We start from the raw sequence: 27953 nt of genomic DNA, 5'->3' as shown, positions 1-27953 counted from the left end.
TAATAAAGTCTTTACTTCTGCAATTTGATTTATAGAATTACAAGATATTAGTGGTGATCTAATGTTTACAAAAAATACTCTGATTTATTCATAATTGAGGTTTATAAATTGTACTAGTCAACCCGAGCCCCCAATCACGTGTGAGCAAACTCCATTTTAAGCTATAAAAGGGGGGCGTATATTAGTAGGGGGGATGAATAATACGGTACCCCGAAACATTTTTTAAATAAAAAAATCCCGTTATCTGACCCTTCTGCAGGTAGAAAATGGGAAAAAATCAATTTTTCTGTGGAGGAGGGAGGTTGGGGCGGAATCCCATATGACTCTTGCAACTCGTATTGACCCCCTCTACCCCCATACCAAATTTCATCAAGATCGGCCCAGCCGTTTCGGAGGAGTTCATATGCCACAAACAGACAGACTTTTCAGCTTTATATATTAAGAAGAAGAAGATATAACGCACCTAATTGTTTTTTTATAAATAAATAAATTGTATATAGACATATTACATGATTTTATTATATATATGGGCGCATAAGTTAATACATGATTTAAGGCTTCTTTACATGCAAAATCTTGCATTAATTTATGCGCCACCCAGTATATGTATGTACATGTGAGAGTAAACCTTAATTTTAAAATAATACCTTAAACACTGTTTTATATAGAACTATGTATCTAAAAGTGAAAAACATTTTGCAAATTTATTCTCGTACTTTATTGAGCCCAGCAAGAAAGTCATCCAGAGAATTTATGTGTGCAAAAAAACATATTACTTATTTCACAAAATATAAATTTTTAAAAATAACCTACATAGTGTACATATATTATTAATAATAATAGTTTATTTTATTTTGGCGCATATAACCCTAGTTGTTGCGCGTCGTGAAACAAGTTCATAGTGATGATGAGTTTATTTTATTTAAGTACTTTTTTTACAATGATTGTATATTAAATAAGGAAAATTTTACAATCAAAGCAGTAAATGCCATATATACATAGGTAATCTTTCTCTTGAAATAAAAGACATGTAGAAGAGACCGGGACAAAAAAACACAGTGAAAACCTTTAACAAATATTTCACCATCCTTAGGCCGCGAACACTGTCATGGATAAACAAAATGTGTATTAAAAGCTTTCATCAATCAATCATTCCAAATAATTTTTGTAAAGCAATTTATGAAAGATTTTTTTGATTTTTTATGCTTCATCAGTTTAGTCAGGCCCTTCGAAAGTTCAGGAAAATATAATACACAAAGTAAATTATCGCCTTGCTCTAACTTACCTCGCCCCTTCGCGGAAATCTGTTATTAGTAGATTATTACTACATCTATTATTATTAGATTATTAGATCTATTTATTAGTAGACTGGGATTACTACACAATACATATCAGATAGAGAAGAAGTCGATTTTTGCATATCATTTATTTTTCCAAATTCAAAATTTCGTCAAAAATACATGGAAGTTATATGGGAGGTAAATAACAGACGTTAGGGGCGTGGGGGGTGGGTTATTTCAAATGTAACCTATTATGTACTGTCATTCAATTATAAATGTATTATGGTTGAAAAATAATGATGAAAGTTGTAGATTAATTCCAAATACAGGTATATGTAGTAAGAGGTGACTTTGAATGAGAAACCGAATTTCAGTCGACAGTATTTGATTTGTCCTTTTATCTTTTCGTGCTATATATACTATGTACGTAACATATTCGACGAAGCGTGGTGTGAGGATTTCTGCAATTATTAATATACCCTCAGATAGCGTCAACATAGTCAAGGACTGCACTTTCCGGACCCTCAAGGGATTACGGTGTAATATTTCATTTATGTCTGCGGAATTTCTACTTTATGTGCCTCTTGCGAAACGAGACAGATGATGAAAAAGGCGCAACTTCATTCCTTCAGCAAGAATCCTTCTGAACAACTGCGGCGAAGAGTTAGCTCGTTGCACAGCAAAGAGATTAAAACAATAGGTTTCACTTTACCAACAACCTTATTCCTTCTACATTCACGTTGTTTTAATAGTACATGTTGACGCTTATAGAATTTCAGCGATGTGTAATAAGTAAGCATGAGACATTAAATTCACTTTTTCAAACTTAAGAATCCCAACGGCAATTTAAATGTGAACAAACAATCTCAAAATGCTTTAGAAATGTTTTATAGTTGTTCAAATCTAACAAAAGACATTGTTTTCTTGATAATTTTTTCGTATATAGAACCATGTACATTTAGTAGAAGTTACTCCAATATATAAGGGTCTGTAATTTTCTCTCCTGTAATGCATTGATTTTTTTTCAAAGTCATTTTAGGTTGAAAATTTTTTGTGAGAATGTACCCTGAAAGATACGCCTAGAGCGCTAAAATGAAAAATATTGAGTTATGAATGTTTTTTATGCAAACCAAACTTCCAGTGTCCAAGTTGAGAAATAAAGACAATTTTGCAATTGAACTTTCCATAAAGATTTATTATTCTTATTTATACAAAAAAAAGACAGTAGCTTTTGAATGAAATTCATTTGAAAACTGTGTCCCACTCTTTCCAAACTTTTAGTCCTATTCTAAAATAAAAGACAATATCTACATTTTACATTGCCTTCAGGTACATAAGTAAAGTAGAAGTCCACATCAATGAACAATCGGATGTACTACTCTCGCGTATTAAAAATAATGCGCGAGAGTAATGCATCCGATTGTTCGTTGATATGGACTTCTACTGTAATTATGAAGGAGTCAACAATAATGCGTCCGCCAGCTACGTAGATATCATTTAATGGTATAGTATTGTAACAGGATAGATAAATCCAATATTCCCTGATCGTTCTCTAACTTGGTATAAGCATGCTTCGAACAACCCAAATAAACGAAAATGGTTGTGAAAAATTTTATGTTTTAATTTATTTATCGGTATCCAAAATTTTCCCTTTGTAGCATGAAAACTGTAAGAGATTTCCAGTTTAAAGTTTTCAAAGAAATGTGAGTGTTAATTTTCATTTTCTCTAAGATTTTTTGACGATTACAATACTTGGTGCTCTATCAACTAATTGGAGTCATTTATTAGGCTGGAATTTTACTATTCTCTTTATATTACTTGTATTCGAAAGCGACTCTATGAATTCTAAAATTGTAATCGTATACTTTGTTTCTTTGAAGATGCCTGTGTACACTTGTACATATTTACCAATCCCTTATACTCTTTACTACACTTAAAAATTGTTCGAACGGTTCCAACCGATTTGCAATATAATTCGTGCTTGTTACGTGATAAAAGGAACACATATTATCATCCAGAAACTTAATGAAGGACATCCGTGTACCAAACAAACTGCCATTGTTTTCATTATGAATAAGAATATCACACAGTGTGTTTCGTTTGTTCACAATTTTAGATTATTCTATAAGTGCAACATAATAGGATGATTGTGGCAAAGATAAAAAAGATTACATTATATGTATACATAAATATTGTGAGTAGATATACGGTTACGACGGCCCGTTAACCCGAGCCCCCAATAAGTGTTAGCAAATTCCATTTAAATCTATAATAGAGGAGTTTAAATAAAAAAGAGGTGAATAATACAGTATATACCCCGAAAAAAAATTTTTAATTAAAAAAAAAACGTTATTTACTAATTTAGCGTTATAAAATGGGAAAATGATTTTTATGTGGTGATGAAAGAGGGTCGAGACAGAATTCCACACAGAACTTGCAACTCGTATTGACCCCATCTATGTACTTCCATACCGAATTTCATCACAATATCTTACAAGAAATATTCGATATGAGATAGTCTTTCAGATGGTTAGCGCCCTAATCAGTAAAAAAAATGCAAAAATATTGAGATACTTACTAATAAATATGTATATAATTATAATTTACATTGAGTTTTATATGTTGTGCAATATTATCTAGTCTAGAGACCACGTTTTCAAATGATTTCTCCACAAAATATCATAAAAAAATACACCTAAGCGAAATGTGATGGGATATTTGCTGGTGCTAACTGCTTAAAGAGGATTTACAAGTGGATTTAGTGATGTTTATTGCTATTTATTTAATTCCCTCTGTTAGCAATTTATCACAAAATAGTTTCTTGCAGCTGTTGGATTTGTGTGTTTTTCATGATGTCCAAAAAACACTACTGCTAGTGATTCCCCCAGAAAAAAAATATAGGTATAGTAAAATAAAGAGCATTTCATCACTTTTTATTGGTCCCTTGTACCAATGAAAAGGCTAAATGTGTCGGAGAAAATAAATTTTGTACAATCCTCACAAATAATAGTTCAGCATTTGGCAATTATTTAACTCCTCGAATGAACACACCATCTAAATCAGTGCCAATCCAAGTTTAGTATTTAATTTCAATTTGCTTGAAATTTATTATCATCCACATACTTTTATGTGCTATTCTAGTGAATGGTTACAGTACACAGCCGATATATTTTTCACTCATCACACTGCCTAACGATTGAGTCGAGCGCCACATTATGAACATGATTACAATGGAAAAATTTAAGAAAGAGGATTAAAAGAACCAATCATAGTGCATGGTTGAGGAAGCGATCTCGAAGAACGATTTATCCTACACCGCATTAGTGGCGTCAACGGAAGCAGACAGGAAAATTTATTCACGAAATTATACATAAATGACATGTGATTTGAAATCGAAGACAATACATACCAAAGAGAGAACCAAAACAACAAAAAAATACTTTAAAGTTTTAATTCGATGGGCATTTAGTGTCAACATACATTTGGTCACAAATTCACATACATGATAGTAAAGAGGAGCTGGTGAACATCCATTATAAATCTGTAAACCCTAGCGATTGAGCAAAGTTTCATTTTGTGTCTGCACAAAGCTCACACTGCCGAGACGTGAAGCTTTATATCTAATGGGATGGTGCACCACTGAGGAACATCATGTAAACCATTTGTACATACATATACGTATGTATGTATGTATGTATGTATGTAGTTTCAAAAGAGCCATTAAAGTTTTTCTATTCACTAACATAAATTCAAATCAAATTCATTCTCACTCCACTTCCATTACATACACTTTAAATAACTTTTGGTGTTAAATTTTGCAAAATATATGCCATCATCAAATTGTATACCTACATTTACTTACTTACAGTGGCTATCGACACCATTATTCTTATGCTCATTTATCGCATCAAACATCATCCAAGGGTGCATGTTTGTTTAATTATGTGATGTGGGAATTTTAACGAAACTTTTAGAAGCTTCTATCCATGCACAAAATTATATACCATTTTTACAACCATTATCCAATGTCATTCCTTTTTTCTGTCTATGACTCATACGTTTTCTACTCAATTAGTCTGTAAGATTATGTCATTCTTGTGCTCGACACAGTAATATACGTACGTACTATTAACCAAACCGTAAGCCTACTCAATGTATGTTTATAAATATGAATATGCTGTTTCACCGCATACGTTTTCGTAGATGAGGGGTCATACTGAAGCGGCTGTTTTAAAACTAAAAAAATATGCAAATTGAGCATGTTTTCCAAGGGGGTTTCGTGGGTGAGTATGCTAATGGGTGGTAGCCGGGCGAGTACATCAGAACAAACTTCCACTCCCAAAACCAGGAAAAATGCCAGTACCGGAAAGAGTACATTGATAAATGGAACAATGTTGTGGATGCAGTCTCCGTTGTGCATGAAGGAAGAAATTGCAAATTTGTATTTCTCCATCCTTGGTGTAATAGTTTGGGGAGACTTCCTCCACCATGGGAAAAGACAATGACAACAATGATGTAGAAGACCATTACAGAGGGGAGGGGAAGATACACCCAGAGCACCCAGAGCCACTTGATAAAATAGTCAAAAGAAACACTTGAGCGATGCACTAAAAAGGAAAATAGAAAGAAAAAAATTCCGTTTTTATAATTTTAAAATCAATATCAACTTTACTTTGCTTTACAAGTTGATCACATAAAATCAAAGTGCAAAAACTTATTATTTTAATGAAAGAGAAGAATTGAGTTTCACATAACATATAGGTCGGCCATGCAAATTCGAAAAGTAGTCAAAAATATATGAAAACTAGTCAACCCGAGCCCCAAATCACGTGTGAGTAAATCCCATTTTAGGCTATAAAAAAGGGGGGGTGTATATTAGTAGGAGGGATGAATAATACGGTACCCCGAAAAAAATTTTAAAATAAAAAACCCTGATATCCGACCCTTCAACAGGTAGAAAAAATTGGAAAAAATCAATTTTTCTGCGGGGGGTGCTATAAAGGGGAGAGGGGCAGAATCCCATATAGCGCTTGCAACTCGTATTAACCCCCTCTACCCCCATACCAAATTTCATCACGATCAGCTCAGCCGTTTCGGAGGAGTTCATGTGCCACAGACAAACAGACAAACAGACTTTTCAGCTTTATATATTAAGATGTATTTTTTTTATCTATATTCTCAGAAAAGCGTGGAATGTCAGTGTGGTAGATAGTATATGAAACGTTTAAAATGTAAAATTTATAACTTAAAAATCTGTCCACTTTGCAGTCATACCACATATGAAATCTAATGAATCCTCAATTCAATCACCATAAGTGACAAAGTACATTCACTTTTCCTGGTCACATGAGAAACTGCATTTTCATTCCATTGCAGTCATATACACGTGACAGGACAGCAGTTTATTGTAATAATTTTGAGTGATTGCAATCCAAACTCTCCATCATTATATCAACATAAAACTATGTACTCTATCTATATAGGACAGCACACTAGCGTACCGTGTACTGGGTAAGTAGATTTGCTATACACTAGGAACAACTTTCTAGCAAACATACACACAGAAAAAAAATGACAAGAAGTGGCAGTCAAATCGTCAATTTTTGCGAGTGGGCCACTCGCATGGCCAAAATACGAATATTTCACTCGCACTCATTCGCACTATTTCTCGAAAATTTTCACATTTATTGGACCGAAATTAAACATTGAATTCTATAAATACTGATTTGCTCAAACACTTACACCAATCTAAAAGCAATATTTCTTCCATAAATAGCATTATTTGCCCAAAATAGATAAATAAAAATGCAATATAATTGATAAAATTGATGAGAAGAAAAGCAAATGTTTTAGCAGAAAAAATCATTTGAAAGGTTTCTTTCACAAACACTAGCGCCGCGCGGAAATTGTGCGGAATCACCAATTTTACACATGATTTTTATTTTGTTAATTTTTTATCTGGAAAAACTATTAAAGCACCAAAAATCATTATCTGATCTCTTGTAAAGGTCCACAAGAACAAAATTTCTTCTCAAAAACATAAATTTTCGCATATTTTATAAAGGATGTCATAACCGTCACAACCATAGAAAAAATAATTTCTGCAAAAGGATTTCGTGACGACATATCGTAGGATAATCCATACTTTTTGTTTTTTTCGTCATTGAATAATTTCATAACGACTTTTAAAGTTTGAAGTATTTTTTTAATTAAAAAAAAAAACAAAAAATAATTAATAGACCCTTAAATTAGGCTATGTTACATGTGTTACAAAATCTTACGTCGCAGGGTTACTTAAAGATAACTCGAGCTACATTAGAAAGAATTTTTAAAAAAAAAATATCGTAAAAAACTTATTTAACTTAATGTTTTATAAGGCATTAACCTAACTTTATAAAATAAAATTTAAGTCAATCGGACGAACAATCCTATTCCGAAATATCCGATCATAAATAATAAAGCGTATTATAAGCCTAATGGTAAAATATGAAGATGGTTACGTTAAAAATTTTTAAGCAATTAAAAAAATGACCGCCATTTTATCAGAACCCCTTCCCAACAAATGTAATATAAAATAAATATTTTATTTTACAACCACGCTTTTTGGATGATGTTTCTCATATTTCCCATAACCATAAACTTGTTTTCCATGAGAATATTAATTTTTTTTATTTTAATTAATAATTTATTTGTTTCAATTTGGGAAAATATATATCTTATTAAACGTTATATAGCCCTATTTGTAGAATCAAAGATATGAATTAAAAAAGTCAATAATAGTTTGGTATCCAAGATGGCGGTCGAAAGAATTTGAGGGCGAAATTCCGATTATTTTTTCCCCGACTATTCTCTGAAAGTAACAATCCTAAGACCTAAGCTCAATTTTCTGAAAGAACGTTTTATAATCCCTTCAAAAGTAGCTGGAATTATCTTAAAATAGAACTTTTGCCACGTAAGATTTCGTAAAACAGCTTAATTTAATTTTCTATAAATAAATTTTGAGTTTTTCTTTTAGTTATAAAAACTTTGTAAATGATTAAATATATTAAGAATTTATTCAATAATGAAAAGCATGTATGGATTATCCTATGACATGTCGTCACGAAATCTTTTTTCAGAAATTAATCATTCGAGGGTGTAACATCCCATATAAAATGACGCAATATTTTATATGTAAATCATACGTGTGAGAAAATGCTTTTATGTTGTAGGAAAACCAGAAAAAAACGTTTTCTGGACTTAATGTCTCATAACACGTCTCCAAAAATCGTATGCCAGTGTTCTTTAGATCAGACATTACGGTAACGGACAAATTTAAAATAAACAAGGAATTTGTCAAAAAAAACCTTTCAAATGTTAGTGAGAAAGAAACTATATACCATAGATTCGTAAAAGTAATGTGCGAGTCTACCTAAGACTCGCCAATTGAAACTGCGAACCATTTCACTCGCATACACAAAATGCGAAAAATTTTTCTGTGTGTAGTAACTCACCTCTCACCAGTATAAACAGCAAAGAGCGGGAAGAGGACTCAGTAGTTGGGCGAGTGTAATTAGTCATGTCATCTGCAGCCAGTGCTTTTGTGCATGTTGGGTGCCATAGGGGATGATTATGATGATGAGAATGCCTGGTACAGTCCTACAAAGGAGAATTTCACAACCTCAAAATTACAACTTGAATAATATAGCGTTGTTAGAAATATATTCAAACTTGATTTCTTAAAATTTTAATAAAAAATTTTGTTGTTTTTTTTTCTTTTAGAATGACACCCAAAAAAGAAATGTATTTCTTGGAATATATTCCAAAAATTAGTAACATAGAAATACAATAGGCTGATAGACCAATCATTTTTTTTTAAAGAAAGCTCTTGTTCAAAAAGTTGTCGATTATAGAAGAAGAATGCCATTTTTTCAGATGAAAAAATCTTTTAACAAAAAAATATATAGGGGAACGTGGCCCAATTCGGACCTCTTAAGACCTTTCACAATTCGCTATTACTTAAAACTGATAAAACTTAAAATGTAGAAAGTTATAGGAGTAAAAAGAGCATCAAATGGGCTTTAAAATGGTACCAAATTTAAGGAAATTGCTTTTTATTTTATACCTACCATTTTCTCTCATTCTGCGCGGACCTTTGGAGGTATGAATTGAACCACGTTCCCCTACATATTAAATAAAATTCCGACAGGGCATAAAGTTTTATCATTTTAAGTTATAAATCATTATTAGTAAATCATTATGTTTGGAATTTATGGATATGATTCAAAATATTCTTTGGCATATCTATAGACTACACTGACTTACAACTCTACTAAAAGCCTCTATAAACTTAACACTGAAAGTTAAAAGTTATGTAGGTGACGGTGTGGAAAATAGAAGCGACAAGAGTTTTACTATTTTATTTGACTTTAAATGTTTTTTACAACAAAAATCAACATTTGATTTAACTGTTTTTCTCACAGTAGTTATTTAAATTATTTCCAGCTTTTTGGTTGGTGCTCAAACACCACCTCTAGCATGATTTCTCATGGTATGTAACACCCAGTTCAGCAAACCCCAGTACACCAACACCCCACATTTACATTGGCGCAACCATGATTTCTGTATGATATAAAATGTCACACCCAATGTATTATATGTAATTATACTTATATGCTAAAAATTTACAATTCATATGACTGGCCTCGACAGCCCCTGATATAATTATGTGTGAAACTTTTTTTGCCACGCTACAACGTAATTTCATCTTTTCCCCTAGGTTTGGTTTTTTTAAAACACGTAGGTCATTCGCTCAATAGTAAATTAGATTAGAATTTGCCTTGCATATAAAACATGTAGGTATGCCACGTGTTAAATATATTTCCACATATTACACATAAAAATATACATATATATGTAAGTACAGATGTAGAGTTTATCACGAAATGTTAAACAACTTTTAATTCTGGGGCGATTTGAAAAAGTCAAATTGGCCACTTTGGCCATCAAAATCCTCCAAGCCTTAGAGAATCGCAACGGACTTAATTTAAATATATAGTGCCATATCACGTTATCTAAGTTGAAAGGTAAATAAACAACATAACATTTCTACGATCTCTACTATAAAAAAAATTTTAGATGAAATTCAGGAAATTTTATATGTACTTTCAAGAGGATATTTTAATGGATCAGGAGTTATGTTTTTGCAATGGTTGTATTCGGGTAGCACAACATCAGGCATATGTCATTAGACAGAAGGCAAGAAAATAGTGCACACTGGGAATCAAATATTCCATGCAGGAAATTTTTCATAACACCCACACCTCTGTCTATGGCACTTATGCATTGTGGTATAAACAACAATCGGGGCACGATTTCGCGGTAACGGTAGGTGAATTGGTAAACCAGTTTTTGCTCATTTTTCCGCAATATTCTGTACATTTTGGTCTTGGAAAGAAGAAAAAAAAAGAATATAGAATATGTATATAAACTGCAAAGATAAAAATTAAATATAGCATGGATGGAACAGTATAAAGCGAAAGAACGGTAAGTAAAACTTACGGGCTGTGATTCTTTCTTTGTCAGTGAAATGTGAAATTGACGGAAAATTGGGGATGGGCAAATTTTGAGGAAGGCTTTCTCGCGCACCGAATCACAGACAACGCTCAGAAATTTTGTGAAAAGCCTTAATCGTGGGCGTTGGCTGTGATTCGGTACGCGAGAAAGCCTTCCTCAAAATTTGCCCATCCCCAATTTTCCGTCAATTTCACATTTCACTGACAAAGAAAGAATCACAGCCCGTAAGTTTTACTTACCGTTCTTTCGCTTTATACTGTTCCATCCATGCTATATTTAATTTTTATCTTTGCAGTTTATATACATATATTTATCTTTGCATTTTTATATGTATATATATAATGTATATATCTATGCATTTATATATATTTTATTTAATTTTATATGTGTATATATAAAACGCCCCGCTTCGCGGGGCGTTGGACTTATGTAATTCAAGAAATGACATGTTAACTTTAAAACGCAATATCTCCGGAACGGTTACATAGATTTTCTTCATTTTTGGCATGATGAAAGATGTTATATCCAACTATAACATATCAAAATATGAAGCAATTCTATAAACCGGTGCTCGAGATATTCATCGAAAACTCATCGAAAATTTTGTTTTAGATTTTAGCGCCTCTTGCGGTCACTTTTGAAACTTGCAATGTTCCAGAGAGTTGTAGGGCTCGTTAAAATCTTTCATTTGAACCCGAGTTGATCAAAATCGGTCAAGCCGTTCTCGAGTTATGGCCGATTTTCGATAAAAAATTGTGACGGCCATATTGGCTAAACGGCTTGGCCGATTTTCAAAAATGAGGTATCATTGGAAAGGTCTTGATGGCCTCTATAACATATCAAAATTTCAGATTTTTAGCTATTACAGGGGCTGAGATATAGGCAAAACAAAATTTGGGGGTTATTCAAAATGGCGGACGGGGGGGTGGGGGGTTGGATTTGACGTCATAATCGGATGTCTTCCACCCGATATATGAACTTTGCCGTTGACCGCAAGTCTCTATCTATCACCATTCTCTTGTAATTTAGCGAAAGGTTCCGGACGGACGGACGGACGGACGGACGGACGGCCGGAAAGATTTTTGGCGCCACCATTTTTTGGAATGTAGGGACCCTAATTCGTGCTTATCCCAAGTTTCAGCCCGATCTGACGACTTTGCATTTTTGAGTGTACACAGAAGCTGTGCTTCTTTGAAGAAAGAATCACAGCTAAAAACACACGATGGAGCTGCTACTGAAGATAAAAAGGGTGAAAAAGTAGGGGGTATTCTACAAAAGAAACATGATGGAAAAATCGAGTCTCACCCCGTAGAAACGAAGCAGGATGGTCCTCCTGACTGATATCACAGGGTCACATAGTCACACATTGTGGTCACGTTTTACACAGGCTACGTGTCACAATGATGTTGCTGACAATGCTCTCAGAATGGGAAGTGTCTGCCCAGTATTTCTCCCTATTCCAGAAAGGCGTATTGGAAGCTCAACCCATCCACTCATGCCATCACTTTCTGTGGCCTAAGTGAAAACTATTTCTGATTTTCTATCGTTTTGTCTGTCACCACCAACGTCACAAAAATATATTCCACTACCCTTCACTCCACGTTCAGAATTTGCCGATGCCTTCACTGAAGTCAGTATCCATAAAAATGCTGATATGCCTCTTTTACGATCATTAACTGTGGTCAGTGTCTGACTTCATTCATTGATTTTACTCTGAATCAAAACCTCACGCTCATTCAATTTTTAACCGTAACACTTACATACGCGTACCATTCTCATGTTTTGTTGTAATAGGGAATAACCGACTTACAGTTTTAATTGTTGTATTCCGGGTTCTTCGTCGGATGGTTTGGGATTGGGATCAAAACACGTACGTTCTTCTTTTCAAGAGCTTTCGGTTTGCGTGTTGAGAAAAAATCATTTACGATACTTTTCTTTCAACGATTTTCCAATCTGACAATTTTTCTCACCAGTTGGAAACCAGGAAAACCAGGACCAGGACCATTTTTTCACCAGGAAAAAATGTTGCCAATGTGTATTTTTCACTAACTTTAATGATTTTTGTACAATTATTTGAATCAAAACAACAACAATGTAAATCATATGAAACTTCAAACTGTTAACATATTTTTTTAACCTTTTTGTCGCAAAATGAAGTGATTGATAAAATTACATTTACTGCTAGATAATGTTAAATTCTTTGTTGCGGATTAACAGGTGAGAAGTTTAAACTAGCATATATATCTCTAATGGAAAATCGTTGGAAATGTCAGAAAATTCCACCTACCTAATTCACCCCACCGGTGACTATATTCACATATGATTTTTCATAAAATTATAACGTGGAAGGGTTCAGGAAAAGCTCGAAAACTCAGATTTCCCGGGGAAATAGAGAAAAATTGCGTAAGACGAAGTTGTAGGCTAGGATATTTCCTATGAGAAATATGCAAAGATTTATGCAAATTGACTTAAATAGCTCCGGTCATTATAATTGATTTATCTTTCACAATTTAGGTATTTACATATTAAAGGTGGTCAAGATAAGATTGAACGTTCTTATAGGCTAAATCTATAAAAGTGGTCCATATTATCTTAACCTACCTATATTTCAAACAAACAGAAATTTCACCCTCACTATATGTATGTACTACAGAATTCAATGATGGCATTTTAATATATAAAGCTGAAAAGGCTGTCTTTCTGTCCGTTTGTCCGTGGCACATAAACTCCTTCGATCCAGTTGGGTCGATCGTAATGAAATTCGGCATGGCGGTAGAGGGGAGTCAATACGATTTGCAAGCCCCGACTACGCCCCATCCCCTTTCATAGCGCCCCCACATAAAAATAATTTTAATCTGCTGAAGGGTCAGATTTTTATTATATTCTACAGCTTCTACAGCATTTGTTGGGGTACTCTATTTTTTTACTAATTCGACTTATCCCCCTCACTAATATACGCCCCTCTATTATAACTTGATTAAATTGACGTGGTGCAATGTTGCTGATAATTGTATGTTTCATTTTGTTTGTAAGTTTACCTGTTGGCGCAGGTAGTCACCTTTTTTTTAATTTCGTACGCAAAGCACTCGAAAAAGGTTATGTACGCATAGTTAACGTACGCAACCAACAAGACACCCTCGGATAGACTAGTTGATGATACATATTTATGTAAAATTCTATAAGCTGTGGAAGAGGTTTAAGAAATAAAATCATATCTCTAATTAAAAATTAATTAGGGGTTGGTGTAAAAATTCTATAAATTCAAATAATTTTTGGAAGTCAAAAATCTTTGTTTTTAAGAGAAAATCAAATCAGTATTTGACCGAGTATTCAAGAAAATTTCTAATTTTATATTTCTAAATTGTCTAAAAAGCTCGAAAAGCTAATTTAACCATTTTTTGATTTTCCTAATAAAGTGGTGTAATTATGACCATTGTAAAACATTCTGCAATTTGGTACTTTGATAACTTAAGAAGGCTAAATAGAGATTGTATGCTTTAGAGATTTATAACTCTTTGTGAATATAAGATAGACAACAATACTATAATATTTTCTCTCGATCTGTCACAGGTAATTTTGGCATCTGGAGTGCTTAAAAATTTATTGTGCCAGCGCCTTAATATCGACTTTTTTATGGCCTTAGTTGTTTCTCTAATAGGTATAACCTTCCTTTTCTGTATATGAGAACATCATACAAAATGATTATCATACCTTTTATAAAAGACCATTGATCGTTTTTTTTTAATTCAAGAAATATAGCTCTAAAGTTCTTGTATAGGTATGTATGTAGGTATATTGGTAGGTATAGGTAAACATTATATACATGCTCTTAACAAAAAATGTAATATTCACCTACATAATTGCTGTCTAATACAAACAGAATCTTACATTTGTTTATGTAATATAAATACATTTATATAGAAACGAAGATATTCATTTTCAAATTTATCGTTTTAACCCAATTGGAGAAAACAGGCGAGTATTTACATAATTGTATAGCAGCTGCTGCCGACAAACGCGGCAAATTCAATTCATTTGCTCAGCCCACAATTTAAGAAAGGAAAGTGTTTATGTGTTTTTGAGAATTTTCCTTGTGAAAAAGGATGAAAGAAATTATATTCCTAGCTTCTTCATTTCAATGTACTTTAGCTTCAAAAAGCAACACATTTAACCAAAAAAAAACAGTTCTATCAACACAAAAGACGAAGAAGAATATTGTTCCATAAAAATGGAAAGAGAAAATTTAGAAAAATTCCACTTCAGTGTAGCGCAATGTATTATATCAAAGAAGATAAAATATAATTTTATTTGAAACTACATGCACTAATATTCATCATTTTCTTTACATGGTTTTATCTTTCATTTTCACGATTTTTTTTTCGTTCCCCGTAAAAACAAAAGTTTATTTTAAGCTATTCACTCTGTTGTGCACAATTTTCAAAAGTATGAAATTGCATTTTAATGAGGATGTCAATTTATTTTATTATTTATATGAGAACGAACCTCTTAAAGAGGGTTATACTAAAAGGGATACTGAACCGAATATAGGATAATAAAATAATAAAATAGGGTGAATCATATTTTATATAATTCCAAATATATTTAAAATAAATTCATATCTAGACCTGATCTAGACTTGCATTTGTTCAATGCATATGCACGGCACATATTTAAGGACATTTATTAAATGCTGAGAATGGTGGTATGCAGGTGCAGCTTTCATGGCATGTAGGGGGTGAGATAAAGAATTCTAGAGATACTTAAATTCTTTACATAACATACATATATTAGAATTTATAGTTTATATGGGCAAAACGAATTGCAAGAAAAATTCAGCATTTTAAAGGTAATGGAATTATCTTCTTCTTCTTAATAAAAGCTGAAAAGTTTGTCTGTGGCACATGAACTCCTCCGAAACGGCTGGACCGATCTTGATGAAATTTGGTATGGGGGTAGAGGGGGTCAATACAAGTTGCAAGCGCTATATGGGATCACGCCCCCTCCCCCTTTATAGCGCCCCCACAGAGAAATTGATTTTTTACCATTTTCTACCTGCTGAAGGGTCAAATAACGGAATTTTTTTATTTTAAAACGTTTTCGGGGTACCGTATTATTCATCCCCCCTACTAATATACGCCCCCCTTATATAGCTTAAAATGGAGTTTTCTCACACGTGATTGGGGGCTCGGGTTGATTAGTACATTTATATGTATGTGATGAACTTAGCATTGCAGTTGGCAAATCCTAAATCCTAAATATGTATTAAAGTGGAGGCAGCGATAGATGTACACTGAATGACCATAAAATCGCTCTACTTGGTACACTTTGGGTATACTTGTTGGTTTTTTGTGTCTCTGGGGTATGTTTTTTTTTTCAACTTACTACTAGCCATTACTCTGTGAAATGGGCAACAGAAATTGCTGGTTATTAATTTTTATTTAATTACATTTTCATAACGAGACGACAATTAATAATGACTGAGTGTATGGCTGAACAGCAGGGCGGAATGGAGGATTGGTGCATGAGTGGAATGAAAATCGTTTCATCTCTCAACTAGGCAGGAGAGGGCCTATAGCAAATGTGGTGCCATAAAATATCCGCACTGTGCGTGTTTTGTGTGTGGTGGCTCTGACAAATATTTATATTCGCGAATATGAATGACATTGTTACTCACAGCACCATCAGCTAACAGCAAACCCTTTTTTTATGCGACAATCTCTCCCTTGACGCAATTAGTCTGAACTGGTTGCTCAATTTACCACACAAGCTGAACAAGGGGAAGACTGTAATATATTGCCTATATATGCAAAAAACACAAAGTAACATTAATGAATCCAATTTTTTTCAGCACGTTTTCTAAACATACATATATTTTCAGCTATTGGAATTCCGTTGAATTTTCTAAGCAAATATGAAAATCATCCATATGATAAAATAAATAAATCCGAATGATTTAACTAGATACATAGATTCCATTATTTTTCTAAAATAAATTGTAATTATTTCCGTCTCCATGTAATTTGACGAGATTTTATTCCAATCGCAATTACTTTTCTATAGGTACCTACCAATTTACTTTATTTAATTTATAGGTATGCCAATAAATTGTAATAAAAAGTCCAGCGCATAATTTAGCTGAAAAATCTGTTTGTTTGTGGCACATGAACTCCTCCTAAACGGATGGATGGATTATGAAGAAATTCTTAATGGCGATAGTTGCAAGCGCCATGTGGGATTCCGCCCCAACCCCCCTCCATAGTAATATATTATTTATCTTACCCCCCCCCTCGCACTTATATATGCTCCTCTATTATATACTTAAATGAAATTTGCTCACACGTGATTGAAGACTCGGCTTAAATGGCATATAAGAAAGAAATCGTTCCTGTTCGGCTATGCATTTCTAAACTACTTGACCGATCGAAATGCAAGATACGGAGTTTGCAATCTTTACGATTGTCATCAAATATATTTATTTTTCCCCTACATTCTCCATTAAGTTGCCCTATATAACTTCATGTGCTTGTGGAGTCCTAAATAGTGTTTGAAATTGGCTTCTTTTCAATGCAATAATTGGAAATTGATATTAGGCTCCAATCTACCCAAAAAAGCATCGCTTATCATAATACTTAATTTAGATTATTACTAAAAGAACTAAAAACCACGCAACCAACTGATCAACGCTCGGTCTGGTCGCATTTCAAATTAGTCGTATAATTCACGAATTTTTCTTAACTTTTACACTCATTTCATTCCAACCTTTAGGAGGTCGCAAAACTATCACTCAGAAAACAAAGATATATGCCAAATTGGAAAATCAATCCGAAAATATAAGATGACAATAAAAAGAATCACAGTTAAAAAGCACAATTGGGATAATACGGATAATACATACAACATGCTTGTAATAAATGAATCCCTAAGACCATTTCTTATTTTATTTGTCATTTAAATTGAAAATATTTACTCGTGTTGAAAGGAAAGAGAATACTCATTTTGAATCGGATCAGAAATTGAATTTATACATCAAAAGCATAAAATTGCACGTGTAAACTCATATTAATAAAATCTCCCTACTTCGCTTTTCGAGTGCCGGCTTGTTATGTCACTAATCAAATTTACCATTAAAATTCTACAACATTCATTTCTACATTTTGGTGTAAACAAGAGTCTCAGCACATAAATAATATATAATAAGAGTGTGAGTTTATACTTGGCGTTGGGTAAGTACGCATACATGTTTTCAGAGAAATTGGAGAAAGTATACCTATCTATCTTGGATCTTCGCGTCGCAAGATAACACATAAATACTTAATTGTACGTACCATTAGACAACTCTTGGCATCACATAACGAAGTGGCATCACTCTGCACTTTTTTCACTCTTGGCAATTACGTAGTACCAGTTGCTTTATAAACGGAAGTTTTATTTAATAAAAAAAAAGAAAAGGAATATCACGAAAGCAGTAAAACAATAAAATTTCCGTGAATAAATGTTATTTATTTCTGTCAAATCCCCATTGATTGATTCCACCTCATTAAAATTATTCAATTAAACAAACGTGGATTATGCAAAGCTGTATTGATATTATTTTGACCACAAACAAATAGACCAACATTACTCTCACCTGAACATTCATTTTTAACGGGTTTACCAAATTTATATGAAATTTTCGGTAAGTAATTTAATCAAATTCATGATTAACTAGCAAGACAATATCTCAAAGAACATGGTACACATTCTCTAAAAGAGATTAAGTGGAAGGTATTTAAGGAAGTTATTCCCACCGAACGATGAGAAACTGACGGATTAACTGTTTTCGCATAAATGCTACTTCAAATTACGAATAACATGTACCAGGTACCAACTTGCTGAAAATTTAGATTACCACTCTCACCACAATTCCATATTTCGGCAATTTCCTTAATATGCAAGCACATTCTAATTAATTAAAGTGTTTGTATATACATAATGTAAATACATATAGTATATGTATGTACTGAAAAACATACATATTCATATGGACATATGGGCTGTAAAAATGTAATTACTACAAAATAAGTATCGTAATCGTAATAAGTAATCGAGCATTACATTACCTAGCTCTATTTGATAAAAGAATCAACCTAAAACTCATTTATGAATATTTCAAAGAAAATTAATTAAATTCGAACAAAATCTGAAGTCTGATCAAAGAAAGAACAGATTTTCGACGATTGTACTTATCCTTGTATAAAAATATAATGTAAGTACAGTAATAAAAAAAAATAAAACCAATGCGTTTTCTTTAGAAATACAATTATGTATTGAGATGGTGCAATTACTGTGTTAGAAAGTCATTTCCTTGCCAATGAATCATGACAAAATAATTTCCACGTACTTCCATGTTTTTCAATTTCAAAATAAACAAAATAAAACCAAAGAAAATGATGCCAATTTTACATAATTTTCTAGATTCAAATTAATTAGGCCTTTATTATTTGAAACAGAATGTTAAATGGATTTTTTCAAATTATTCTGATTTTTAGCAGTTCAATAAAAAAAAAGTTGTCAAATGGTTGTTGTCACTGTTTAAGGTTCTATTGCTTATTAAATAAAAATGTATAGGTAAGCGACAAAGCTAACGAGAGCTGTGTTTCTTTCAGTGTAGGTACCAATTGCGTAAGAGCAAATTAGAGCGCAAATAAATTTAAGTATGCGCAAAGACAGAAAAAAGAAAAGTCATACCCTAAGAAATGTTTAGAAAGTCGTATCTCGAGTACGGATCAATAGATTCTTTTAAAATTTTGTTTGTTGTAGGGATCCTAATTTATTCTCATACCAAGTTCGAAGTCGATCTGACATCTTTCGATTTTGCTCGGTACACAAAAGCCATGTATATGAAAGTAACACAGCTAAAATATACTAAATAAAAGAAAATCAGAGTAAAACATCTAAATTCTTCACATAAAAATAAAACAATTTTTTTTTAATATTTTAAGCAGAAAATACTAGAGTCACTTTTTTAATGTGGTACTGTAATGGACGAAGTATATAATCACTTTTACTCTTAATGGAATGATCTTGGTTAGTGAAGTACATTATTCGAGTTACAATGGCCTTCGACTTCAAAAAGCTGTCGCTTTGATTATCACTCATGTCTTATATTCGAGGCAGAATTTATATAAAGTGTCTTTTAAGTGTGGAGAAAACAATGGAATAAAATGAGCTCAAATGAGATTGTATACAACAATGAAGTTCAAAATTTGTAGAGGTAAGTTATATTTCCAGCCCATATTTGACCTTGTCGATGCAAGAAGATTCTTTAGCAATTTAGTGGCTAGAAAATATGTATGTAATGTACATACGAAGATAATATATTCACACGCCTTACTTTTCTGTATTTTCAATGGAAATCTTTGCTCGATGGAATGTATGCCAATACGCCTGTTTTCTGAGAAAATCTCTATGCAATAGTTATTCGATTTCCAATTGAGTACACATAAATCCCATTTTATGTCCAACTTGCAATCAAGCAACCTATACGTACCAAGTAGTTTGGTATGTTAGTGATATCCAAAGTTAAGACCTAAAACACCATATTCAAAATTTAAGGTTTAGTAATGAACATTTTTTCAGTTTAATTCCATCCTCATGAAAAATGCTCTAGTAAACGAATACGAATATGCAATTAGTTGGTGTTCCACTTCGTGGCCAACACCAAGTTTTTTGTATGATAAGGATGATAAGCAATAGCCAAACTAAATATCAAGCTAAATATTAAGAAATAGATATTTTATTAAAAAAAATGATTTAAACATCAATAAATTATACCTCAAATAGAACTCGAGGATTGTTAAATATACTTTGCTAAGTCCCTATGTACAAAACTTAGCATAGTACCTATAAATATACATATCGAGGGCTAAATAATAAAAGGTCGTAAGTCTGTTCGGTGCCCGTACCGACTTACGACTTTTTATTGTTTAGCCTTCGATATATAGGTACTGTGCTAAATCCTTTATGGGAAATCCCAATCCTCGTATTATGAATTAAGTATATGAATTGTCTGGTCAGTGAAAAATTAAGGATCGAGGTTCTGATAATGGAGTCTGCTTTTGGCGGCCCCAGAGCTGGATAATACAATACAATTAGTAAATTTTTAATTAACTTTGTTATATCTTGTTAATGTAATAGATCACGTTTGAATCTTTTTGTACTTTAAATATTAAAAAAACTAAATTTCCTAAAGTCTAAATATTGCGAAACCATCATTATGTTAAAGAAAATTTGCATTTAACATTGATATCTATCGACGATGAACGACGCAGCTTTCGATTTCTGGAAATTAATTAATGATGAGAAAGCTAATTTTAATTTATAGCATTTTGTAAGAATTTGGACATAGAAGATGGGATATTTTGTGAGAAACAACTGTATAATCATTATTGTGAATATTAACATTACATACATTATATATATTCGTTATTTATTGGACTAGTAGCTTAGTATTTATTGGTTTAGTAGCTAATTTATAAATATCTCTGTGCTGGATTTTGTATTCCGAAGGTTATTAATGTAATTAAAAGAAGCAGTGTGACATTTAATAAGATCTGATTGGATTGGAAGTGGAGGGTATTGTGCTACGTTGTGTTGTGGTACATACGTACATTATATTATATTATTAAAAGCTTGAAATAAGTATAAAAAGTTGCTTTGGGTTGGGGAAATACATGTCGGTCACTCTCGATTAGAGGTGCATGAACGTTCGAGAGGTACTCCATAGTGGGAGACATATACCATAAGGAGGGGAATACAAATAATATCTTGCCACCACCAGCTCTTCATCTTTTTTTTTCTCATCCATTTTCGTGTGCGTCAAATCCAAAACTGCTGACAGAGTACGTACAACTTCAGTTCAATTCTGCACTTTGTAAAGCGTGCTTAAACGAAATAATAAGTTTGCTCTCCACTATATTCTCATCGGGTCTCTTACTCACTCCATATAGTGGAAACAATTTCCACCACTGAGGGTGACAAGTTATTTTAAGAAGAACATTTCATACTGCACGTCTATTCAATTTGAGTAGTGAACTTGAATAGTGCTTTTTATGCTGTTGCAAAATTCACTTTGGTGTGACCGGAAACGAATAAAGTGATTTTTTCTGCTACATTCTTCTCCTTATCCCCATCCTACTTGAGTAAAAATCCAAGACTTGTGCATTCAGTGAAAAAATCGTTCAGTCAGTTTTGCACTTCAATTAAATTCACAAGACCACATTACAATTAATATTCCGGCAATGTCACCATCTGCATTGAATCTCAGGGTATGACGATAGAAAGTTTAATTTTTTTTTTTCAATTCTATCCTCATCGTCAAATTGCTCAATCTCTGGAACTCTCGGCATTGTAGTCATGTCTCTCATTGTGAAAAGTACATAACTCCCAGACACCCAATCACCCCTTTTGGAACTTGGTGGGAATTGAGAGCTAGATTGAACTCTTGTGTGTGTCTCATCACCCTGAAATCCGCAATTGAATCATACCACTACTGACCACATAATCTAGAACTTTTCCTTTTGTGCACATGTTCTAACTCTCCTCTTATGTTAGTCTGTTAGCTCAAGATCTCTCTAACATAATGTGTGAGACAGGACCATATTGTGCTCAGTTTAACAGAGTTCAATGCTTTAATTTAAAACATTTTATTGCATTAGAGTTTTTCACGTCTTCTCACATAAACCTATTTTGTCTCAAATCAAATTGTAACATATAGAACATAATATAAGACAATCCATCGTATAAAATGTCCTCTGATTTCATAAAATTACTTATCTTGAACACTAGGGGCCAATTGCAAAAAAAAAAATTCTGCGTTAGGTGCGACCTAAGTCAGTGATGGTCGTAAAAATGGAATCTATAGTACAATTGTGAGCATAAAAATGGCACTTTTTTTTCTTTTGAGCATTTTGAGTTTTCTGTTGAGTTTTTCACTTTAAATTTTTCAAATGAGTTTTCCATTATGATTTTTCTATAGAGTTTTTCACTTTTATGAAGAGTTTTTCATATATTTCTGTGGTTTTCTGCTTTCTTTAGAATTGAGTTTTTGTCCGGAAAATGACGTGTATAAATATAGAACACTCTTGCATCTACTATGGAAAGACGTGAATATATATAGACGTCAGTCATACTTACAATTTTTCTATAGAGTTTTTCAACAAATATTTTCTATAGAGTTTTTAGGGTTTTATGAAGAGTTTTTCATTTTTAGGAAGAGTTTTTCAGTATTATGAAGAGTTTTTCAACAAATTTTTTCTATAGAGTTTTTTGGGTTTAATGAAAAGTTTTTCATTTTTAGGAAGAGTTTTTCAACATTATGAAGAGTTTTTCATTTTTAGGAAGAGTTTTTCATTTTTAGGAAGAGTTTTTCACTTTTAGGAAGAGTTTTTCAACAAATTTTTTCTAAAGAGTTTTTTGGGTTTAATGAAGAGTTTTTCATTTTTAGGAAGAGTTTTTCAGTATTATGAAGAGTTTTTCACTTTTAGGAAGAGTTTTTCAACATTATGAAGAGTTTTTCAACAAATTTTTTCTATAGAGTTTTTTGGGTTTAATGAAGAGTTTTTCATTTTTAGGAAGAGTTTTTCAACATTATGAAGAGTTTTTCATTTTTAGGAAGAGCTTTTCAACATTATGAAGAGTTTTTCACTTTTTCTATAGAGTTTTTCAGTTTTATGAAGAGTTTTTCATTTTTAGGAAGTTTTTCAGTATTATGAAGAGTTTTTCACTTTTAGGAAGAGTTTTTCAGTATTATGAAGAGTTTTTCAACAATTTTTTTATATAGAGTTTTTTGGGTTTAATGAAGAGTTTTTCATTTTTAGGAAGAGTTTTTCAACATTATGAAGAGTTTTTCAAGTTTTCTGAAGAGTATTTCATTTTTTTGCTCTCTTTATGGTTAATTGGATTTTCTCCTCTGGAAAACGACGTGTATATATAGAACACTCTTGTATCTACTACGGAAAGACGTGCATATATATAGACGTCAGTTATGCTTTCAATTTTTTTTAAAGAGTTTTTCACTTTTTCTATAGAGTTTTTCAGTTTTTTGAAGAGTTTTTTTTACTTTTTCTAAAGAGTTTTTTGAAAAGTTTTTCATTTTTATGAAGAGTTTTTCAGTTTTAGGAAGAGTTTTTCACTTTTATGAAGAGTTTTTCAGTATTATGAAGAGTTTTTTTTTTACTTTTTCTATAGAGTTTTTTTTGTGTTTTTTGAAGAGTTCTTCAATAAATATTTTCTAAAGAGTTTTTTGGGTTTTCTGAAGAGTTTTTCAGTATTATGAAGAGTTTTTCAACAAATTTTTTCTATAGAGTTTTGTGAAGAGTTTTTAATTTTTATGAAGAGTTTTTCAATTTTTCTAAAGAGTTTTTTTTTATATTCTATAGAAAACCGAAAAACTCTTCAGAAAACCCGAAAAACTCTTCACAAAAAACTGAAAAGCTATTTATGAAAATGAAAACCTTCAAAAAACACAAAAAAAAACTCTATAGAAAAAGTAAAAAAAAAAACTCTTCATAAAACTGAAAAACTCTTCATAAAACTGAAAAACTCTATAGAAAAAATTTGTTGAAAAACTCTTCCTAAAAATGAAAAACTCTTCATAATGTTGAAAAACTCTTCCTAAAAATGAAAAACTCTTCATTAAACCCAAAAAACTCTATAGAAAAAATTTGTTGAAAAACTCTTCATAATACTGAAAAACTCTTCCTAAAAATGAAAAACTCTTCATAAAACCCAAAAAACTCTATAGAAAAAATTTGTTGAAAAACTCTTCATAATACTGAAAAACTCTTCCTAAAAATGAAAAACTCTTCATAAAACCAAAAAAACTCTATAGAAAAAAATTTGTTGAAAAACTCTTCATAATACTGAAAAACTCTAAAAATGAAAAACTTTTCAAAAAACTCTAGAAAAAGTAAAAAACTCTTCATAAAACTGAAAAACTCTATAGAAAAAGTAAAAAAAAAACTCTTCATAAAACTGAAAAACTCTATAGAAAAAGTGAAAAACTCTTTAGAAAAATTGAAAGCATAACTGACGTGTATATATGTATATTCACGTCTTTCCGTAGTAGATACAAGAGTGTTCTATATATACACGTCGTTTTCCAGAGAAGAAAATCCAATTAATCATAAAGAGAGCAAAAAAATGAAATACTCTTCAGAAAACTTGAAAAACTCTTCATAATGTTGAAAAACTCTTCCTAAAAATGTAAAACTCTTCATTAAACCCAAAAAACTCTATAGAAAAAATTTGTTGAAAAACTCTTCATAATACTGAAAAACTCTTCCTAAAAATGAAAAACTCTTCATAAAACCCTAAAAACTCTATAGAAAATATTTGTTGAAAAACTCTATAGAAAAATTGTAAGTATGACTGACGTCTATATATATTCACGTCTTTCCATAGTAGATGCAAGAGTGTTCTATATTTATACACGTCATTTTCCGGACAAAAACTCAATTCTAAAGAAAGCAGAAAACCACAGAAATATATGAAAAACTCTTCATAAAAGTGAAAAACTCTATAGAAAAATCATAATGGAAAACTCATTTGAAAAATTTAAAGTGAAAAACTCAACAGAAAACTCAAAATGCTCAAAAGAAAAAAAAGTGCCATTTTTATGCTCACAATTGTACTATAGATTCCATTTTTACGACCATCACTGACTTAGGTCGCACCTAACGCAGAATTTTTTTTTTTGCAATCGGCCCTAGATACTAATGCACTTAAATTGGTATATGTAATAAGTAAAAAAAATCATTAAGAATAGGTACAAAATACTGATGTTTAATTAAAATAACGAGCATATAACCCCTTCACATTTTCTCTTCCTAATTGTATCACCAAGAGTGATACAAGCACATTCCTGGTATGCTTGGCAAATATTTCTACAAATGAAAAACTCTCACATTTCAGGTCGATTGAGCACCACTAATTAACCACTGACATGCGTACATATATCTCGTCACAATATACCCACTATACCATTTCATTTGACCTCATCCACACAAAGATATTTCCAATTCTGAATTTGCATGGAGCGAAATATCAAAGGATTTCGGTTCCAGGTGTACTTTGCGGTGGTTCTCTTTACTCTCTTCTTGCAAATGGTTTTCTCAGCATCGATTGCGAGCACACGTCCTCCCGTTTCGGATGAAGTAATCGACAAAGCACTTCAGGACAAGCGCTACCTGATGCGGCAGCTCAAATGCGCCATCGGAGAAGCTCCCTGCGATCCTGTAGGCAAACGCCTCAAGAGTAAGTTTTCAATGATTCTGCAATGCATTTTGTTTAATCTCCTTTAAATCTTTTGTTAATATCTTGTTTTTACTGACAGGTTTAGCGCCATTTGTGCTCCGAGGTAACTGTCCACAGGTTCGTTAATTTGATTTTTTTTTTCCTAATTAGTTGGTGTTCCACTTCGTGGCCAACACCAAGTATTTTCCTTGCCTAAATCAAAGGGTGAACCATTAAGATTAAAGAAAATTGACTTTAATATTAATATTGAAGGTTTATTTAAAAAAAAAAGTTTTCTTTATCACTGAGGTTCTAACTGAGAGTCTATTTCCCAAAGTGAATAGTTTCTTTAATTATTTAATTATCAATAAATTTTATCGTTTTTTTTTTTTTGTTCTAGTAACTTTATATCTCAAAATGAATTAATGTCGTACCTATATATTGTCTTTAGAACAGATTCAAAATTTTATCTAATGTATTATGGTACTTAAACTCTGTTGCATTGCTCATGCTAGCTATAATATTAAGGATCCCATTTATTATTCTATTTGCTTATTATATTTTCAAACCACTGTTTCATGCCAACTACAGTGCTCCCCAACTGAAGTAAGCCAAATTCGACGAACTCTTGCCTATGTCCAAAAAACATATCCTGCCGAATGGACGAAGCTGATACAGGCATATGCTGGCTGATGATCTATTCACCCATTTTCTGCAAATTTTTCATCGAATGAAGATACACAGATTTGTAGAACCAACTCAATTGATTCTCTTTGTTCATCCAACATCATCTCTCAGATATTTTGACGTGATTTGGCCAACATTAGCAACATATCAAAAGGATCGTCGCATTATATGCCGTCTCTAAACTAAAACATGTCTTGCCTATCTGCAGTACGAAATTCTTCCACAAAATATCTCTCCTGGTCCCAATTCAATAGCAGACTTTTAGTCAATTCAGTTATAATTTTAAACATATACGGTATCCTATGGTATTTTAGTATATACACCCAAGTTGTATACTCAGCTCAGCTGTAATTTAATTTTGAAAATATACCCAATTCAATTTAACATTTAAACTCATCCCATATTATGAATGGTATATTGTGTGAAAATCCCATTAGAAGTTGTATATGAGAATAAATTGTATAAAAAAAAATGTGATAAAAATTACATTATGTCAATCATTTATTCAATTGTCGTAATTTGTGTTGGACCGTCATTTATAAAGTAAAACTTCCGCTCTTTACTTTCTTCTTCTACTGCTTCGACTCATTATGTGTATTATCTTATGTGTCTTACGTGTTATTTCAAAAGCGAATACCAAGCGAAGACGAATATGAATCATGAAAGCTTCTATGTACGTACATATATAGGGAGAGATGCATTATATTCTTATTCCTTAGCATGACACATTATTTGCAAATTTACATTCTGTTCTTTGTTTGGACGACATTTAATTAGCTATTTAATTAAAGTATTTTCTGTGTTTTTCTTCGCTACATTTATATACGGGAACCACAGGTAAACAAAAGATTCCTTCGGTAGAAAATTTTTCCTGAGTTCCTTGGAAATATAGAGTTTTGCATAAATATACGCCATAACATAACATTTAGTAACTTTAAGTCGGAAAATTTTGAACGTTTAAAAATCATCAATAATAGTCAAAAAAAGAATGTAACTACTGACGAAATTAAACAGATTAGCATCCAGTACTTTGTAGGATAATAATTTTTCTTGTTTTTTTAAATACAACTTGTTTCCTCGTGTTAAAATAAATCAGTTTTATTCTAAAAAAAAATGGTTCTTGAACCAGACGGCACCTATTTACTAATACTATTACTC

At 32.1% G+C, this 27953-nt stretch overlaps 2 protein-coding genes across 3 annotated transcripts in view; one reads left to right on the top strand and one right to left on the bottom strand.

The window, feature by feature from the left end:
* LOC129797536 (REST corepressor) overlaps positions 1-27953 on the bottom strand; it is a 303631-nt gene that overhangs the window by 43455 nt on the left and 232223 nt on the right. The window lies entirely within an intron of this gene.
* LOC129797782 (ejaculatory bulb-specific protein 3-like) lies at positions 21721-27281 on the top strand. Of its 2 annotated transcripts, none has more exons than XM_055840626.1 (4): positions 21721-22141; positions 25940-26129; positions 26209-26246; positions 26700-27281. In XM_055840626.1, exons 1-4 carry the CDS (start codon positions 22115-22117, stop codon positions 26799-26801), a joined length of 357 nt encoding a protein of 118 aa, XP_055696601.1. In that variant the 5' UTR covers positions 21721-22114; the 3' UTR covers positions 26802-27281. The 2 variants fall into 2 exon arrangements, with proteins under 2 accessions (XP_055696601.1, XP_055696600.1); XM_055840625.1 differs by having other exon boundaries at positions 25788-26129.

The sequence above is a fragment of the Lutzomyia longipalpis genome, chromosome 1 (assembly GCF_024334085.1).
Source record: "Lutzomyia longipalpis isolate SR_M1_2022 chromosome 1, ASM2433408v1".
Lineage (NCBI taxonomy): Eukaryota > Metazoa > Arthropoda > Insecta > Diptera > Psychodidae > Lutzomyia > Lutzomyia longipalpis.
This window is presented reverse-complemented; position numbering and strand designations above follow the sequence as displayed.

Coding starts and splice junctions, on each gene's coding strand:
- LOC129797782 (XM_055840625.1), top strand. CDS start 25,907: ATGGAGCGAAATATCAAAGGATTTCGGTTCCAGGTGTACTTTGCGGTG. Junction 26,130..26,208: donor TGTAGGCAAACGCCTCAAGA/GTAAGTTTTCAA, acceptor TTTTACTGACAG/GTTTAGCGCCATTTGTGCTC. Junction 26,247..26,699: donor TCCGAGGTAACTGTCCACAG/GTTCGTTAATTT, acceptor TGCCAACTACAG/TGCTCCCCAACTGAAGTAAG.